General features: G+C 45.1%; 1 protein-coding gene across 1 annotated transcript in view; it reads right to left on the bottom strand.

Annotated features, from left to right (window-relative positions):
• Window positions 1-312: 312 nt before the first annotated feature.
• The window catches only part of EFNB2 (ephrin B2), a 43820-nt gene continuing 25657 nt past the window's right edge, over window positions 313-18475 (bottom strand). Inside the window, exons 3-5 of the mRNA XM_059144632.1 lie at window positions 6260-6352; window positions 5413-5526; window positions 313-4001 (exon numbers count right to left, since the gene is read on the bottom strand). Of these exons, the coding sequence (XP_059000615.1) occupies window positions 3613-4001; window positions 5413-5526; window positions 6260-6352 (596 nt within the window). The 3' untranslated portion in view covers window positions 313-3612. The remainder of the gene's footprint in view (window positions 4002-5412; window positions 5527-6259; window positions 6353-18475) is intronic.

Raw genomic sequence — 18475 nt, 5'->3', positions numbered from 1 at the left:
CCAGGTGAAACTAGGGACAGTTTCTCGTGGGGATGCTCCGAACTTGATGAAAACTTACGATAAAATATTATTTGTGAAATGCGAGTTTGAGTTTTATGGGAAAACCAACGGGCTCGTGGCCCTTTGTGAGATTAATAATTGCACTACGTGCATGTCCTGATTTGAAAAACGGGCGCACAAATGCCCATGGGCGGAAGGCCCGGGGTAACTTTAATTATAAAGAAAACGGAGTAGAAAAGCAAATTAAAATAACAAGTGAAAAACAAAGAAAAAAAAAGAAAAAAGAGGGAAAGGAAAAGACTTTGAAGGCACTTTTTCCATAGGAAAAAAATATTTTATTTTTTTAAGAACAAATTCAGTTTGAAACAGACGTGGAATGTGACCTCACGGGTTTCATTTCTGGGGGCTGACTGCAATGTGGAAGTAAAGCAGACTGAGAACCTAGGACAGTCTAGTAAAATAAAACGAAGAAAGAAAAAAATATTTATAACTCAAGCATAATACTGTGTTACTTACAAATTGGACAACGAAATTTTAAATAAATATCCATGGTACATAATTACGGCACAAATATGCAGCAATTTGGCAACCTTTGATACCATTTTTTCCTCATTACAGTGCAAAGGGGAGAATGACACTGCCGTTTAACAAGCTGTAGCTAAATACATTGCAAAATTCAGATTTTATACAAAACATCTTGCTTAGACTTTATAAAAAACCAACATTGCTCTATGTACACAATCTGGGTAAGAAAAGCCATTTCTGTTTTGTTTTCATGTGTATTTTTATTAAAAAGGTGAATAAGGCTACTGTAACACCCCAAATCCATATACAGCAAAATCTGAACCTATTTACAGCATCTTCACTTAAACATTATGGTGCAAATTCCAAAGTCAGGTGACTAGGGATGATAATACAAGCAAGGCATTTACAGTAACTTTTCCAAAGCTGAACCAACTTCAAATAAAGGGACAGTTGGTAGATTGTCATATTCTGCACCAGACACAAAACAGACGCACAGAACACTTTTCAACTGGTTGCAGGTAAGTCTTCATCAATTCTCTGATTTCACAGTTTAGCGATTAACCAAAATGTAGCCAACTGATGAGACACACATTTGATTTCATTAAAATCAGACTATTTCCCATTTTTCCCCTTCTTGCCCCTCTCCCCCATCCTCAAGGTGAATTTTTGATGGCTTACAAGAAACTCTTGTACGGATGCACGAAAAGGAGAGGGTAGGGTGATGGAAGGAATCACATATGGACTGTGGCTGGTCGCCATGGCAACCCTGCACAGACCTCTGATAGAGATATATATAATATATATTGCAGATATATATTATACATATATGTACACACATACACCACTCACCCACTCAAACATACACACACGCACTTTGGACCAACATCATTTTCAGGTTCAGGAAATAGAGAAGGAATAATTTCTGTGACAACTCGTTTTTGCGGTATTCACTGGAGGTTTGAGAACCTTAAAATGCTGTTGCTACATTTTTTTTTTCTCCCAATTCAAAGCAAAGTGTTACCATGGTAACGGGACTATGTTAAAGATGTCTATTTTGCATAGCACATAAAAAGTAGGTTTCCTGTTTACTCGTTTTGTTTCCCAGAAGGGAGGGGGCCAGGGGACTGGGGAGGAGGGTGGGGGGCGGGGCCTGGAGCTGAACTTGCCGCCGCAGCCCCCCCACGTGACCCGGGGGGTTTCAGAGAACACTCGAGCTTGAGCCCCAAGGCAAGGGGAAACACGACGCAGGGAAGAAATGCCCGGACATCTTGCCACTGTTCAAAATATGGTTCGGTCACATCCATTTCCTGGTGTTTGGGGCCTGCATTTCCTAGTCTAGGTTCCGTGAGATGCCTTCAGAGGACTGGGTTATTTTTGTATTTACTCTTGTTATTGTTGTTTGGGGAGTGTTGCTGCTTCTTCCCAGAAGTAGCTGTCCGATTTTTCTTTTTTAAGCACTGGGCGTTGGGACCACGCAATTGCCACGAGTGAATTTCACATCCTCTAGCGTGATTTGTGTGCAATCTTAAATATATATTAGTAAAAATCTTTCATTTTCTACCCCTTGTGTTCTATATCCCTATTATAAATACGTGCTATCTTCCTTCTCCCCCTCGACGTCATCACCGATTTCCCGCTTAAGGACCCCAAGGGCTTCCCCGTGTGCTTCGCCCAGACACAGAGCAGCCTGGCTGTGGCCTCGCTCGGTACCCTCCCCCGGCCCACGCGGCAGACAGGACAGCACCGCCAAAAACCAACCTGTGGGGAGGCTCCGTGGCGGAGGGGGTGGGGGAGGGGCACTGGGGGGAGGGGCGGGGATTCCGACCTACCTTTTACATAACAGAACTCCTCAATAACATCAATGATGATGGAATTACAGCCTGTTTGACCTTTGGCTTTTCAACGTCTAGGTCAGATTTGGCTCTCTGCTATTCTCCTAAATGCTTTCCCTGTGTTTAATAAAATGTGATCAGGATAGCAGCTGAGTCCGCTCTAGACCTCATCCAAAGCAGACCGACTCTCCTACAGCTTCCAAGCTGTACATCTTACTGCCGGCACCACAACAGTCCTGCCCGAATCCGTCATCAGCGCCCACGGTTCCCTTCCCTCCTGGCCTGTTCCTCCCCCAACAATGCCCCTTTGTTCTCCCCAGCGAAGAGGACTCTGGTTTTCCTGCACGTTGCCATGCGATCAGGGCGGGTTCCTTCAAAGGCACCCTCCTCCACTGTGAGTGGTGTTGTGTCTCCTACTTGCCTCTTAAAATCTCAGCCAAACCAAAGTGCTGTGCTACTCACGGGGCTCCCCCCGACCGGACTCCGGACTCCGCTTCGGAGGCGGCAGCCTGGAACTGCATCTGCAGACAGCCCTTTTCCCCAGCCCGCCCCCTTCCGCGAACTCCTCCGCCCACGGCCCCGCCTGGGGCGCCTTATTAGCAAACACCATTTCTAGAAGTGTATTACCCATTCCGTGGTAGCCGTGGCTGCAGGTGCGCGGAGCAGGAGACCCCCAGACGTGAGTGTTCCAGCAGTGATGCAGAGTGCAGAGGGAGAGGGGCTCTCCCGGGAAGCACGGCAGAGCCCCGGAGATCGGGCAGGGGCGCTGGGGGGACGGGGTGCCATGGTGAGGACTGGAAGCTGGACCTCTCGGAAGCCTCCCCCAGCCCGAGGTCTGTGTGTCAAGTCCGGACGCTCCGCAGCAGGAGCGCCCGGGGCAGAGGACTGCATGTCCGGGCGCGGCGGCCCGGGACTCCTGCCCTGCCCGGGAGGCTCGGTCTCCCCCGGCTCCCCGCAGGCCCGAGTGCCGGCAGCGCATGGCTTGGAGGTGGAGGGGTGGGAGGCGAGCGCCGCAGTCCCAGCGGGGCCCCCTCTGCGCCCCCGGCTCCCCGCGGCCGGCGAGCATCTGTCTCCGCCGCGGCCGGGGCGCTCACACTAGAGAAGCTGTCCAACTCAACAGGGCTCTCCCGAGAAGCGGCGTTCCCTCTCCCCCGCTGCGCTCCAGTCCAGGCGACGCGCAGGGGGTCATCAAACCCTCCCCGGGCGGCCGCGGGCCAGGACGTTTCCTCCGGGAAAGCCAAGGCACCGCCGAGTCTCAGACCTTGTAGTAAATGTTCGCAGGGCTCTGGGGGGGCATCTCCTGGACTATGTACACGGGGTGCCCGTAGTCGCCGCTGACCTTCTCGTAGTGGGGGCAGAACACACTGTCCGCAGTCCGCAGCGGGATGATAATGTCACTGGGCTCCGAGCCGTTGGTGCCGCCGCCGCGCTTCGGGGTGGCCAGCGTGCTGAGCGACAGCGTGGCCGTGTGCTGCGGCGAGTGTTTCCGGTGTCTCCGCCGGTACTTGAGCAGGAGGACCACCAGCGTGATGATGATGACGATGAAGATGATGCATCCTGAAGCAATCCCCGCGAATAAGGCCACTTCGGAACCGAGGATATTGTTCCCGGAATGTCCGGCGCTGCTGCCGTCTGTGCTAGAACCTGACCGGTGGGGACAGAGGGACACGGAGCAGAGGGGTTACTGCCGGGCCGAGCGCGGCCGGCGGGTTGCGAAGCCACACCAGCCGTGCGGGGGGCCGCCAGCCTCCCCCCGGCCCCCGACCCCCCCCCCCCCGACCGCGCCCCTCGCGCCCCTCGCGCCCCTCGCGGTCGCAGAGCCCCGCCCCAGCGGCCACAGCCACGCGGCTCCAGCATCCGCACGGGCGACCCAGGTCCGGCTGTGCCGGCTGCTCCCAGCCACCCGCGCCAGGGGCGAGCTACGGCGGGGACCCACGCAGGAGGAGGCCCCTAGTCCGGGCAAGTGATTCCTGCCCCCGCACGCCCTGCTCTTCGCCTCGCTCCTGGGCACCGGCCTCGTGGGAACCTCACGCTGCCCGCGTTCTGGAGACGAGCCCTGCCCACTGGCACCGCGGCCGGGGAGCGCCCGGGGACTGCTGGGGCCTGGGAAGACGTTCAACTCCTAACTCGTTTGTATTATTTGATTTACACCTAAAATATATTTGGAAGGCGGCAGAAACTCTCACACGGAACAGGCTGCCAACCCAAATGTTAAGCACGAAAAAAAATCGCCTGGCATCATTATATGATCCATTTATCAGTTTGTCACAAGAATTTGACACATCTTGTCATTGAAAGTTAGAAATAACAACTTCCCTCCTTGAGGCTCAGAAAGAGGGGGGACATGGCCACAGATGCCGGATTCACACAACTACCAACCAGGCACACGCACCCCGGATGCGGCATGGCTGACGTCTGTCCAGCTACCGCTACACACAAATGTCATCCCTGTGCAGACAAACACGCAGCCAGCTGTCCAAGGACTGCGAAGAAAATGAAGTTCAATGACAGCCAGCTTTCCCTGGTATTCTACACCGTGGCCAGGGATCCCTTTGGTATTTTATTTTACACCGAAAACGCGAAAAAAAATTCCAGCCATATAACCACCTGAAAAACACGGCATTATTCAATATTTTAAGATGCTGCCACCTAAAATGTAGAAGCAGATCAATCGGGCTCTTTGTGGATTAGATATAATTAGATGAGGGATTAGTACATTAATTACATATACATTAAGATCGGCTCTAAGCTAGTGTTGCAACCGGCACAATTAAGTGTGACCAATAAAAATAACTTTGGTCTGAATGAGCGGCACTCATAATTGGTCCCTACATCTGATGAATTCTGCTCTTCTGAATGTGAACCTTTCGTGGGAAAGAGTTCTTTTGTTCTGACTGTGTAATGAATAACAACCAACCGAGAGCAAAGATTACCGACTCTGGGAACTCCCAAGTTCACCCCAGTGGTGTCCAAGTGCTCAGACTCTGTTCTACCTCTTGGGCCCAGAGGCACTCGGGACGCACAGACCTACCCACACCCCCTCATGCTGCTATACCTGGATTTGGTTTGACAAAAGGACTTGTCGTTGAACTTCTTCCATTTGTACCGGCTTCTAGTTCTGGGCGTCGTGTTGGATCATTATGCCTGGTGGACCCAGCGGAACTCGCATCTATATGAGAAAGAATAGATTACTTACAGCCCAGGCGTCTAATGCGATCTAGCTCTAGGAGCTTCTGGATATATATCTCAAGAGGCATAAATAGTAACGAACGTTAAGATTCTTTATGCAAAGTGCTGTGACATACAAGAATATAATTTTCCTTTTAAAACAAAACGGTTATACTAGTTATTTCAGAGGTTTGGATTCTGAGGCCATCTGTGCAAACTATAGGGATTCTTGCATTTGGCAGGCAGAGCATTGCAGATGACATTTCAATTTAAACGAGCAAGTTGATTGACTACTATACCAATTTCTAATTAGAAGAATAATTCTGCACCATAGGTTATCTGTATGTGAAAAGGCTCAGGAGCTCAAGTCTTCTGTAGTCAAGAGGCAGAAATGGGCAAAATGGCAGAAACTTAGTTTTCGCTCTGGGTATTAATTTTTGGATCAAAGAGGTGTTTTGCTTTTAAGAAGAAAAAAGAGTGTATATATAAGTATATACGTTAGATGGCAATGGACATCGTAGCTGGCCGACCTTAACTTTTAGAGGAATCTCCAATAAAAGAAGTGCATTACATTGACTTGAGGCAATCTGTCAGTGGCTCAAGGTACAGAGAAATGTTTGCTTTCAAAACTAAGCTACGAGGGAGTGAAGGCGGGTAGTAACGGCATTGGCGCCACACTCGCTGGGGGCCAAACCAGATTACAGTGGCTTCATGAAGCAGCAGATGGTCTTTACCTTGTCCAACTTTCATGAGGATCTTCATGGCTCTTGTCTGGCACACCCCTCCCTCCTGGTTATCCAGGCCCTCCAAAGACCCATTTGATGTAGCTGATTAAAAATAAAATGGACAAAACAAAAAAATAAAGAAAAAATCAGGAAATCAATAAGCCAAGTTTACATGAACATGAAATGTCTGAAAACAATTTGAAAAATAAGAATTCACTCTTAGTCACAAGTTTTCTGAAAGTATGGAATGCTGAAAGCCAAACATAAAAAAAAAAAGAAAAGAAAAGAAAGAAAAATGGAGACTGTCAACACTGGGCACACATGCTATCTGGTTTCAAGTTTACTTAAGCGCTTCCTCCTTCCTTCAGAACCAACTGATTTAGTGGTAGTCCGTACATAAAAGGGACAGCATCATCCAAAAAGCTACTATTTCAGGGTCAAAGTCAAAAGAGCACGAGAGTTAATACAGTCACTTTAAAATGTGGTAATCATCCCACAACACCTGCTTCCTTGACTACAGATTTCCTGCTTCAAGAACAATTAGCTTGATGCTCCTGTGTGCCAAGCATCCGAGTTCGGTAAACACTAAAAGAGGAGACTCCCACACCCGCTTTCCTTCTTTCCCAGCCTTATTCGAGATGAAGAAGGAGGCTGAGACTCAGGCCTTTCAAATTCTGAAGTTTCTCTCTATCATTCTGTACTGGACCAGTAATAGCTAAGTCTGTTCTTATTACCGAGAAGGACCTTGAGGAAACCCTTCAACCCAGCTACTTGCTAGAGGACAACTTGACCGACAGAGGGGACCACACATGTCCTCTGCTGGGTCAGGGCCCTGGGGCAACAACCCTGGGGGGTGTGAGAAGGGCGTCCTGCAGCCACTGGCCTCCTGCTGACCAGCTTGATTTGCTTCCCACTTCAAGAGGGAGGGGGAGGAGAAAGGATGGAGCATTTGGCCATTTTCAGTACTTTAAAAAAAAGAGCCTATGGTCTACTGAAAAGCACTGCTGTTCGGTCTTCTTAGGATGGTGTGTCCTCTGATTAGCATTGTAACTAAAGCTGTGAAAAGACAGCCTGCCAGGGACTTTGCTGAGGAAGAGGATTTAAGTTACAGGTCAAGTTCCAGAAGAGAAAAGAAGGTGGAGAGTGCTAGACATTTTCATTCCTCCAAAGTTCAAGGGACAAGGAACAGAAGTGTTTCATATACATTTCTGCACTGTAAGTCATTCTCTACTTGGACTATCCAAGGCTTGTCTACGAACACTGTACTTCTCAAGGCATGGAAACAGGGACGGCATTTCTGGTCAAAATAAATCCGAAGACATTCTTTTAACGGGTTGTTTTCCAAATGGCAAAGAAGGGCTACCTGCACGAAGAAATACGCGCTACAGATAACGGTACCGGCTGCAAAATGAGACCTACTTACTTGTCTTTGTGCTCTTGAGTTACCGACTTTTACTTTCACTGTTTCCCTTAAAAACAATGGCTGCTTCTTGTGTGTATAAATATCTCTTTGCTTATCTGAGTGTTTCCTTAAAGTTTACAGTCTTACAATCATACCTCCCTCGTCTGCTGATGCTGGCACTGAGTTCCTCCTGGGAAAATGGGCAACACTGCCATCATAATTTGGGGGGTAAAAAATAGACAATGTCTTCTTGTAGATTGTTGAGAAAATATCTGGCAGAAGACTTAAAACAAGTACCTATAACGAGACTTTATATGCCTCTGTGAATCTAATAAAATCTTTTTTTCTCCCCATTTCTCCATCCGCTTTCCCTTTTCCCTCCTCTAGGCAGGTTCCTAAATTTTGAAGCGTCTTTGCCTCCTAAAGGCATAAAACAGTGTGATTATCTGTGACCAAGCACCCTTTTGAGAAGTGCTAGAATCTTCACTTAGTTCAAGTTCTCAGTTGATCTTTCTCAAAAATGAGGAAATGTTCTCATGTAGAAAAATGCAGAAAGCTGAAGTCTTTATTTGGCCGATGGCTTCAAAAGTTTAGTTTACTTAATTCAAATGGAATCTCCATGTTTTCTAAGTCATATGCACATAAATGTACCCACATGCAAAAGTGCACCCAAATGCAGTGAAATGACTAACTTTTTCCAGCTAACGGCTTAACAAATATGTTAAAAATAAGATCTGAAGGGTCGTGCTCAGAAAAGGAGGAGGCTGTGGAGGTTTGTTTATTTTAACCTTGAAGTAATAAGGTCAGAGATTCAGATATAAAAGGAAAAAATAAATAAATAAAGGAATGAATACCAGAACCAAAAAGGATAAGACAAGGCAAAGAAGCTTCACCTGGGAACAGAATTCAAAAGTGCTGACTGTTTCTCCTTTGTTAGTTTGGAAGCAAGCACAGAGGAGCGCATCACTGGGTGATTTTTTTTTTTTCTTTTGATTTTAATTTGTAGTCAACGCCCTTTCTGAATATCAGTTCTTTCACACGGAGCTCCTTTTGGTTTACCCTAAATGTTGTCCAAATAACCCCCCACATAAGGAACTCAAGTATTCAAATTAAATTGCAATCTATAACTTAGCATCTACAGACTCTAAGACGGGAGGAGAGAAATTGTGCAGCAGGAGAATGAACCTGCTTTGCATCTTTAACAGTTGAAACTTTTTTATTCTTTGGGGGCAGGGGTGGGGAAGGGGCTGGGAAGAAAGCCTTCTGGCCTGAGTTGCATAGAGGGAAATGGAAGCTTGTGCCTTTGCATGGTTCTTGGGGTTTCAGGACACCAGAGGCCGCTGCGGGTTGGGAGGGGTGGGGGTGAAGGGGGAGGGTCGCCCAGGAGGTAAACGCATTCCAGACTCTGCTTCATTCCCCTTTGAGTCAACTTGGGAGCAGCAAAGTTTACTGGGAGATACTGAACAATTCATTACTAGTGTTAACATACCATCCCCAAGACCTGGTTGTTTAAGAAGGGGTAAACTCCGTAACAGAGTGAGATGTTCTGCCATGGAAGGACTTTTCCCTGCCCTCTGCTAGGAATGACCCCAGTGGTCACAGAAAGCCCGGTTTTCAGACGTCAGCACCTAACTGAAACTTCAGAAAGTAAACTTCTGAGCATATTTAAAATCACTTAGAGGCACTTGACCTTATTTTATTTTCGATACCACAGTGAAAATTAACCTCACTCTTCCTCCCCTACCGCCTCCTCAGGGAGTGTGAGGAGTGTGGTTCTCAGTGTTGAGGCCCCCCTGTCGCTGCCTTGACCAAGGACCCTGACAGATGTCTCATCCTGACTGCACCTCCTTGGGTCAATGAGCTCTGAAATAAAGCCACAATTGATTTCTGATTTCTTCCATCCAGTCACCAGAAGCTTTACAAACAGGCACAGTGGCAGCCTGCTTGAAAAACGAGAAATTGCTCATGCTTGGGGAGAAAAATCTACTTGTATTTCATGAGACAATGTTGCAACATTTTTACTGTTGATTTGAATGTATTAGGAATTCTTAACTTAGAGAAAGTAAAAATAAATTGTTACCTCATCATACTTAGTTTTTCTTTGGGTCTCTCTGCCGGTGTTAGCTAATGCCACCACAATTACAGTATGACTAAATGGATGAAATTGCATTTAATCATTTAGAGACAGAAAAAACAAACGAAAAAAAAAAACCCCAAAACACTGATATACCTAAGCTTTTAGTGCCCAGACATTTATCCCCCATGGCCTAGAGGAAAAAAAAAAAAAAAGAGAGAGAGACACTTTATAAAATTAAAAATTACTAGAAAAGTTTCTCCATCCAGTTAGAAAATAGGTTTAATAAAGATACATGGGCATTTTATGGCCTGCTTTTAAAAGCCTCAGCTTTGGGGATCTAATTGCAATGCCGTAAGTATACTAAAATCACTAGATTGCTCCCCTCAGGCCTGATTTTCAGTGGGTGGAGATCATTGCTCAGCAAAAAAGTACCCTGAGTTCACACTGCCTGAGACGTTCTTCACATCTGAAAACTGCGCCGGCCACCATCTGTGGTTTTCCGTGAATGTGCACACGGACTTCCACTTTGCTGCAGTTCTGACTCACGGGCAATCCTACGCTGGTTATCAGAGTATGGAAAAGAGAACCGGTGGATAAAATGGACTAAAGGGGCAAGAATCTTCCTGGCTGTGTTTTCTAGACTGTGCCCACGGAGAGGAAGTAATAGTGCATTTGAACATGGCTTCGTCTGATTGTTACTGCCCTGCACCCCGGGGGGCTGTTTTCAGTCTATCACATCGGGACGCTGTGCTAATCAGATGGAGAATTCGCTGCTGGGTTTGTGCGGGTACACGGGCCTCATTCGCCAAGAGGTCAGGAATGAGGGCAGCACAAAAAAATTCTCCAGGATAATACACAGCTTCACTCTGAAGCTATGAAGAAAAATTCTTGGTTATGCTGGAGAGGATGAAAAACACACTCCTACACTCCTACTCTGGAAGGTATTTCAAACTATTTTAAAATGTAGCTTGTTGGAATGGGGCACAGCGGGGGGTGGAGGGGGCGGGGGGGGGGGGGATGGCACAGGTGACAGACAGACACTCAAAGGCAAATATTTTTATCCAGTTCATCAAAGCACTCAACCCAAGAGAGACAGGTAATAAGCATATCGGGTCAGTAAAGCCAGAGTTCAGTTGACTGTTAAGAATAAAAACAGTCTAGAGCTACATGGGATATATTTACTCTTTTTTGATTATGAAACAAACAGCATTTGCTGACAACTCTATATCAGTGTCACTTTCCCTACACTACTCTCTTCTACCACGTCATGATACGCCGGCCCTCCTAATTTTGATTTCTTTGGGCCGGTCTTCCCATGCACATCGGTCTCTCCATCAGCTCAGCCCCGACTTAGAAGAACCAGAAGCCTGTCACCTGACAAACTGAGAACTGAAAGAAGCAGAATCAAGAGACATGCTAAGGGAAGCCATGAGATTCAAATAAACATAGCGCACAAACTCGATTCTTGCCTTGCACCAGGGCTAGGAACCCAGAGTGTCTAAAGGAAGAAAAAAACCAAAAAAGATAGAATGAGATCTGCAAGTAGGGAAACAGGGAGCCTGATAAAAATGCAATCAGTTACTGTGAACGTACAACCCAGGAAATACAAGACCTAGGTCCTTAACCCCTGGACACCAACTCATATCCCAGTGGGGACTACGAAAACAGGGACTCAGTCTCTAGATCTCGGGGCAGATCTTCACGCCTCGAGTATGAGTATCCTTTCAGATACTGACTGAGGAGAAAGATTCCAAACATGGAGATCATAAGGTTCACTGAATGCCAAAAATAAATACCTTTTTCTGTAATTAATAAAAACTTCTGAGACAGAAACTGCTGTATCATGTGCCAAAAGGAGGAAAAATTCACTTCTTCTAACTCCTTTTTTTGTGTTTTTCTTTGTGGATTTATAGTGTAAGAGATGAGGAATGTGTCATAAGTTTCCCAGGGCTCCATTATTTTTGTTTGGGAGGATGTTTAAAAAAAAAAAAAAATCAGCATTATTTCAAAGCACATGGCATTTCATTCCATAATATCAAATTTGCCTTATCTTTGCTGTAGAAATGCTTCTGAAAATGGCCTCAATTTGGAAAAGAAAAAATACAAAGGAAGGTATTTTCAAAGTGAAATAGAGATCCACAAAAAGGTTTTTTGTTTTGTTTTAATCTCTCCTTGATGAGATAGCCCTTGCTGGCATTGGATTAACTGATTTTCGTGTGTGAGGAACAGGTCACAGTTTAAACACTGTATAAGGGACTAGTGAGGTAGGATGTGTGGATTTCTTAGCCAAGGAAACATTGTTCCAGTATGATAAGAAGAATCACTTGAATTAAAACCACATCACTATGGTTGTGTTTTGAAATTTTAAAGCAGTAAATCATGCATTAAGAATTAATAACTGGCTTAGCCCCAGTGACTTCTACACAACACAATTAATTAGTTTCTCTGCTAGACAGAATGATTTGGAAAAATGAATTTAAAAGTGGAATCACAATTCAGCCCTTCCCTGTAGCATTCTAGCATTAAAACGTGAGTAAAGATACCGGGTATCAAATATAAATGGATGCTCTGGAGTGAGATAGTGTAATTTCATTTCCTCATTTTCAAAGTTTCATTGTCAACAATGATAGGATATTCTGCTTACAGCTTGGAAATAAGAGTAACAACCTTGAAACAGTTTAGTCAACTGTCTTTGTGCGTTTACTGAAAGATTTAATGACATATATTACTTCGCCTCTTTGTATTAATTTTGGGGGAAGGAGGAGACAACCGGCTACTCTATGGAACGCCCAGTATATTCACTGTATCTCCTGTTTCGTGGATCACGTAAGACTTGGGACATTGAGGGAGGCCAACCTATTGCGAGAATAGTAACAATATAAAGTGACAGTCACCACATCTAGAGCATAAAAAATTCTATCACTGCTTACTCATAAAAATCTTTGAGCCATCAGGAACTGTATACAAAGATGCAGGTCGTGACCATCATTAAAGATGCTCAGAGACACAGTTACCTTTGATAACGTAGTCCTGAGGAGTCACTGATGACGTACAACCAGACTGCAAAGGAGGGGGTGGGAAGCAGGGAGTGTGCGCGTGCGCGTGGACACACGGGGATATGGGGCAGCAAAAGACCAAGCTCCAGCAGTGCAGTGACATTTTTCTGAGAAAGATCAAATAGTCCTAGCAATAAGTGACCAGTCCCTCTTTTCTTTCCCTAGAGGCACGCGAACGGCAGGACACTGATTACAGAGTGGTTCACTCTATTTCCCCTGAAAATATTGCTTGCAATGCCTTAGAGTCTCAAGGGAGGGAAAACATCCCTTTCTAGGATTTTATGGTTAAAAGTGAGGATGATTTATGCAGGTGGAATCTTTCATTAGGTAAAAAAAAAAAAAAAAAAATTCAGTAAAATCTCATTTTAAAAAAAGTTTTCATCTAGTATGCTTTAAGGGAATTCATCTTATTGTTATAGCAATTCAGACAAAATTAACATCCTGACTATGTGATGGTCAACAGTGCATGAGAGTCGACCTTAATACGGGCCAAAATCTACTGAAAAGAATTACATTTTAAAAAACAGGTGGCCAGATGACCACTTCGATGGAATGACCAAACTCATGCCAAAAAGAAAGAAAAGAAATTTGGCAAGAACTATGTAAGAGTCCTAAAGATAAAACGTCATCCCCTATTGTCTACATTAACCTTACTTAAGTGCTCAGATTTATAAAACGGAGACTTCCCGGTCAACAGGCTGTGACAATATGTCACTGAGACATCCTGAATCATGAAGAGGCAAGCGTTTGCGTGAATGGTTTCTAGCCCACAATCCACTGCCCACTCCTGGCTTTTTAACAGTCTTCATCATGAAAATATCTGTGTGGAGATACGGAAAGGTCTAGATAGCAAAGGGGGTCGGAGTAGAAAGTGCCTGGCGGGGAGGGTACCCGTCCCGTCCCACAACTTCTTGCTCATTCTACGGCCACTAATCACTGCAATGATATTAATGGCCCAGTAATTGGGCGTCTGCAGCACTGACGTGGAAAATACCCATCTGAGGCAGGGTTCATCTCTGGGTGGTTAAGACTTCACTAGTGACTGAATTAATGTTTGCTGACAGTTTCCAATGTAACACTGCAGAGGAGAAAATGCGCCGCTCTCCATGCGTGAGAGTTTAGATGGACGTGATGTTATTGGCTTTGACCATCCAGAGACCAGGGGTAACCCCAATAAATGCCTGGTCTGAATGTGCCCTACACATGAACCCGATTCCATTCAGGGGACACATTCTATACTCTAGGAATCCAGAGCAATTTTCCACATGTTTGCTTCAATAAAAGAATACCTTCATCTCCTGGTTGAACATCAGGAGCAATGGAACTGGGCTACTTCACTCGTGCAAAAAGCCCTTTTCGAAGCAGAACCCTTGTTAGTAACACACCGCCTGATTCCCCTGTAACATCATCAAATACGCTTGTGCCCGAAGTGCTGCCCATCCGTGCATATGTCCGTCCGTCCAGCCATCCATCCCAAACGTAGCACTTGTATTTGACTAAGAAAATCGGAAGCCTCATCACCTCAGTTTGTGTATTTGAGAAATTTACAATTCTTACAATTTTGCTATTTAGCCACGTTCCACTGAGGTGCCTGAAGGACTTGATAACTTTAAGAACACACAGTAACAGAGTCTGAGGAAGACACGGCCTTGGTGAAAAGATCGAAAAGCAGAGAGGAAATGCAGAAGACCTGACACGCTGCGATTACAACCCCCTTTCCCCGTGGACCCCCCCTCCCTTCCTGATCCTGACCCAGATCTCCTGGTTCAGCTCCAGGGACTACACCCTAAGTCAGCTCCAGGCCACACGCTACAAACCAGCGTGTAGGCCCGACGCGTTCGGACAAGCACAGCGATCACCAGTGTCTGAACCATGTGAACGTCTTTGTGCTGCTCCGTATGTGCTGTGTGTACCCACGAGAGTCTTTACGTCACCACGTGTGTGCGTGAGCGCTATGCACACTCCCTCTACTAAACCACGCACGGGACGGAACACGTATGTACGTGATGTTTCATGTCACGAGGGATGCATGTGCACACTCGGTGACCCGGGGGCACCGACACAGGCTGAAGATGCTGCTCTAAGGGTTCCCACGGTCCTGGCTGGAGCCTCGACCTTTGCATTTCATGGCAGGGTGAACCGTACGCGCCATTTAGGAACTCTCAGACTTTCTACGTTCTTGTTTTCTCACAGTGATAAAAATTTCTCTACCACCTGTTTCTGAGACTGCCAGGGGACACAGAGTATGTGAGGCCATAACACTTCCCTTTTGAAGTCATCAAACACCTAGCCTGGCATCTCAGAATTTTAGGAACAAATGTGTGACTCTTAAGAACTACACAAATAAGTTTTCTCAAAGTGATCCTTTCATGTCTGTCTGTGCCTCTTGGCTATTTTTTTTAAAGTGCTTTATTTTGCTTTTAGTTTTCATCTTCAAGGTGAATATTAAAGGCTATTAAGAAAGAAACTATTTCTCGCTCATTCTCTAGTATTATTCCATTATTTATAAGGCTAAGTGAACTTTAAAAAAGCTATCAATACAGGCACTGGAGATATTAGCATGAATCTTATGAAACTGTAAAGGCAGTTTTACTCTGGGCAATTCATAAAGAATTCCTTTTTTTCCAAGTAATCCTCATTTCCTAGGGTTTTCAGTCTTTCCCTCCCGTCTTCTCTTCGCTTCATGAAATCATTCTTCTTCTTTCCTTAGTGACTTTTGGGAATAAGGAAGAGCGCCGCAGGCCTCTCACTACTGCCCAGGTGACACCGTTGGGTGTGAACAGAGTCAGTCAGAAGCTTCTCAGTCCAAAGCAGTTAGGCAGAAACTGAGACTGTAACTTCCATGGAAAGAATGTAAGCTTTATTCGTAGGAAAATCAACCAGGAAACTTACTGTTACACTCGGAAAGAGCCCACAGTAGCGTCAGAGGAGGACTTCATGTTATGTTAAAAAATAATAGAAACAGGCGCCTGGGTGGCTCAGTGGGTTAAGCCGCTGCCTTCGGCTCAGGTCATGATCTCAGGGTCCTGGGATCGAGTCCCGCATCGGGCTCTCTGCTCAGCAGGGAGCCTGCTTCCCTCTCTCTCTCTCTGCCTGCCTCTCCGTCTACCTGTGATCTCTCACCGTCAAATAAATAAATAAAATATTAAAAAAAATAATAATAATAATAGAAAAAACACTTCTAATTATCAGACTAATGAAATGCTCTTCCCCAGCTAGCCTCAGTGACAAGGTGACCCTGACATAATTTTTTTTTCTCTGGGAAAATACACTACATTAGGAGGCTGCCGAAATTATCAATAAAAATACAGTGTTTCCTTTGTGTGCTGGGAAACTATGAAAAAGCTCTGGCAGGGCTGGTGATAGGACAAGCGGGGAAATGATTATATGCACAGAACACTCCTCCCGGTCTGTCTCTTTCGGGTCTTATGGAGGATCTGCTAACAAGCTTGGGCAATTCCACCAACAAAAAGATATATAAATGCAGGTTTCTTGGTCGAGGAAGCCCAGGGATAAAATAACTTTTATAACACTCTAAGACAAAGAGCAGAGATCTTATAATTAAGTCATGCAGCCTTACTGAAACTTGTAAACTCTCTGGAGTTTCATTTTATGGATGGTTTGCAAATAAATTACACTTTGTGGGTACATCTTCGCCGCCCGCTAGCTTGCAGGAAGGCATGGCTTTGCCCTTGGTCTTCTGACCTCACACGCTCTGCTCCAAGGGGACCCCGTGGTTGTACTCATTAGGAGCCAACCTTGGAAATGAGCACTTGACACGTAACACCCACTTAAGCTCATGTCGATCTACTGAGGCAGGTCCCGACAGCTTGTCCAGTTCACAGATGAAGAGCTCGAGGCCGAGGCTGGAGAAGTTCCTTTTTGAAGACTCTCAAGAACCCATCTGTCGGACTCCGGACTCTCACCCACTGTGCTTGTCTGTCACCCAAAGTGGTGTGTGTAGACAAGGGTCCAGACACCCAAGAGTCTGACGGAAACTCCATTACAAAGAGGACAGTTGTAGGTTAGAAATAGAAAGGGGTTTAAATGCCAGAATTTGGCAATTCTATACAAGGTCTAAAACATAAATCCTCACCCCAAAGTCAGGGACATAAGTAACAGGTTGATACTGTCCTATCATTAAATTTAATGGAAATGAAGCTTTTGCTACGTTTATCATATAAATTAACTCATGACAGAAAACCCATAATCATTACACAGGCGACATGTTCTTATATATCTGAAGAGAAATCTACACGTGAAAGGTTATTCGAAAGCTCCCACAACTGTGTTGCCGGGGAGAGGTTACAGTACATCCCATATGTTTTCTGTCAGTTGTCAGACCTACTTCCTGAAATAAGCAAATTGGAAACATGAAAGGAAAACAAACCCAAGTAAATGAATATGTTTTAAAAAATATACATATACACATATATAGTTAACGAAAATGCAGGAAATGAAATCTGCTGTTCCTCTGTTTTGATTCTTGAAGAATAGCGTTTTGTTATATTTGTATATCTGTATATTTGTATGCAAGCATTTTAATTTATTTTGCAATTTTGCTCAGAAGTGAACTTTTTAATGCCTAAGAAACAGCAAAGCTAAGCTGACTGTGGAGGCTTCCAATTTCATATGCTCTGATTTTTAGAAAATTGCTTTGGGGAACTAAACCAATGACCTAGGAAATCATAACTCAGTCAAGCTAGTTCAGCCTTCTCACGGCAAAGAAAGGGAGGGGCAGCTTGGGAAGGCCCACTGTCGTACGGCAGGCATACATTAAAAAACAATCTTTAATCCAACAACTGTTAGAAATAGCGTTCAGACTTATTCCATAAGTCCAAGACTCAGCTATGGGTTTGAGGTAAAATACCACAGAACTTACCGATGGCTAAACTGGGAGGGGCCTGGTGCCCGTGGCTGACTCTGTCACAGAGCTCAGCTGTGGCCACTGTTCACTTAGAAAGGACTGACACAACAGCACCCATTTTCATCCATCTCTGACTCACACAATCTCGGTAGAGTGAAGGCAATGTCTTTGTTGGTATTTTGCAAGGTTCCATGCTGAAGTCACACAAGCGACCCTTCATAAGGTCGGATGTCGCAAAGGGCAGACAGACCAAAACTGCTGACTCACTCGGCCAGGTGTTCTCATCTCGAAAAGAAACTGTAAGCCACACACAGGAAGTGTCTACCAGCAAAGTCACTGACACAAACATGGACGAAGGCTGAGAACACAGTTGGAGTGCTCCCCTCCGTGAACTGGAGTGTTTACCGAGCTTCCCTTGAAAACGGGCCCTTAAGAACAGATAGTTACTTCATAAACTTGTTGAAATCTTAAAGACAAACACACCTGTAGGTTATATAAATGCTTACTATGCTTTTAAGGCAATTAAGAATGTGAAGGTCATAAAGAAAGGGGGAGGGGGGCTTTTTCAGACTAAATGGCACTAACATCCCTATTTCTGGATCATTTAAGATTAGGAGTTTGATGATGCAAATCAGGCCTAAGGCTAATTACTGAAATAGGTCACTTGAAAAAGTCAATTCTAAATATTAAGAAAACCCACATATATCATTTTGCCACATGTCAAAGCAAATAATCATCTATGAGAAGAGCTAATGAGGAAGCGTATCATTTTGTCATGCCATTTCCTAAGGGAATTTAGTGGATACTTGGTAGGTTTAAAAAT

This window comes from Mustela lutreola, chromosome 13 (assembly GCF_030435805.1).
Source record: "Mustela lutreola isolate mMusLut2 chromosome 13, mMusLut2.pri, whole genome shotgun sequence".
Lineage (NCBI taxonomy): Eukaryota > Metazoa > Chordata > Mammalia > Carnivora > Mustelidae > Mustela > Mustela lutreola.
Note: the sequence above shows the minus strand (reverse complement) of the source record. Positions and strands in the feature narration are given on the sequence as shown.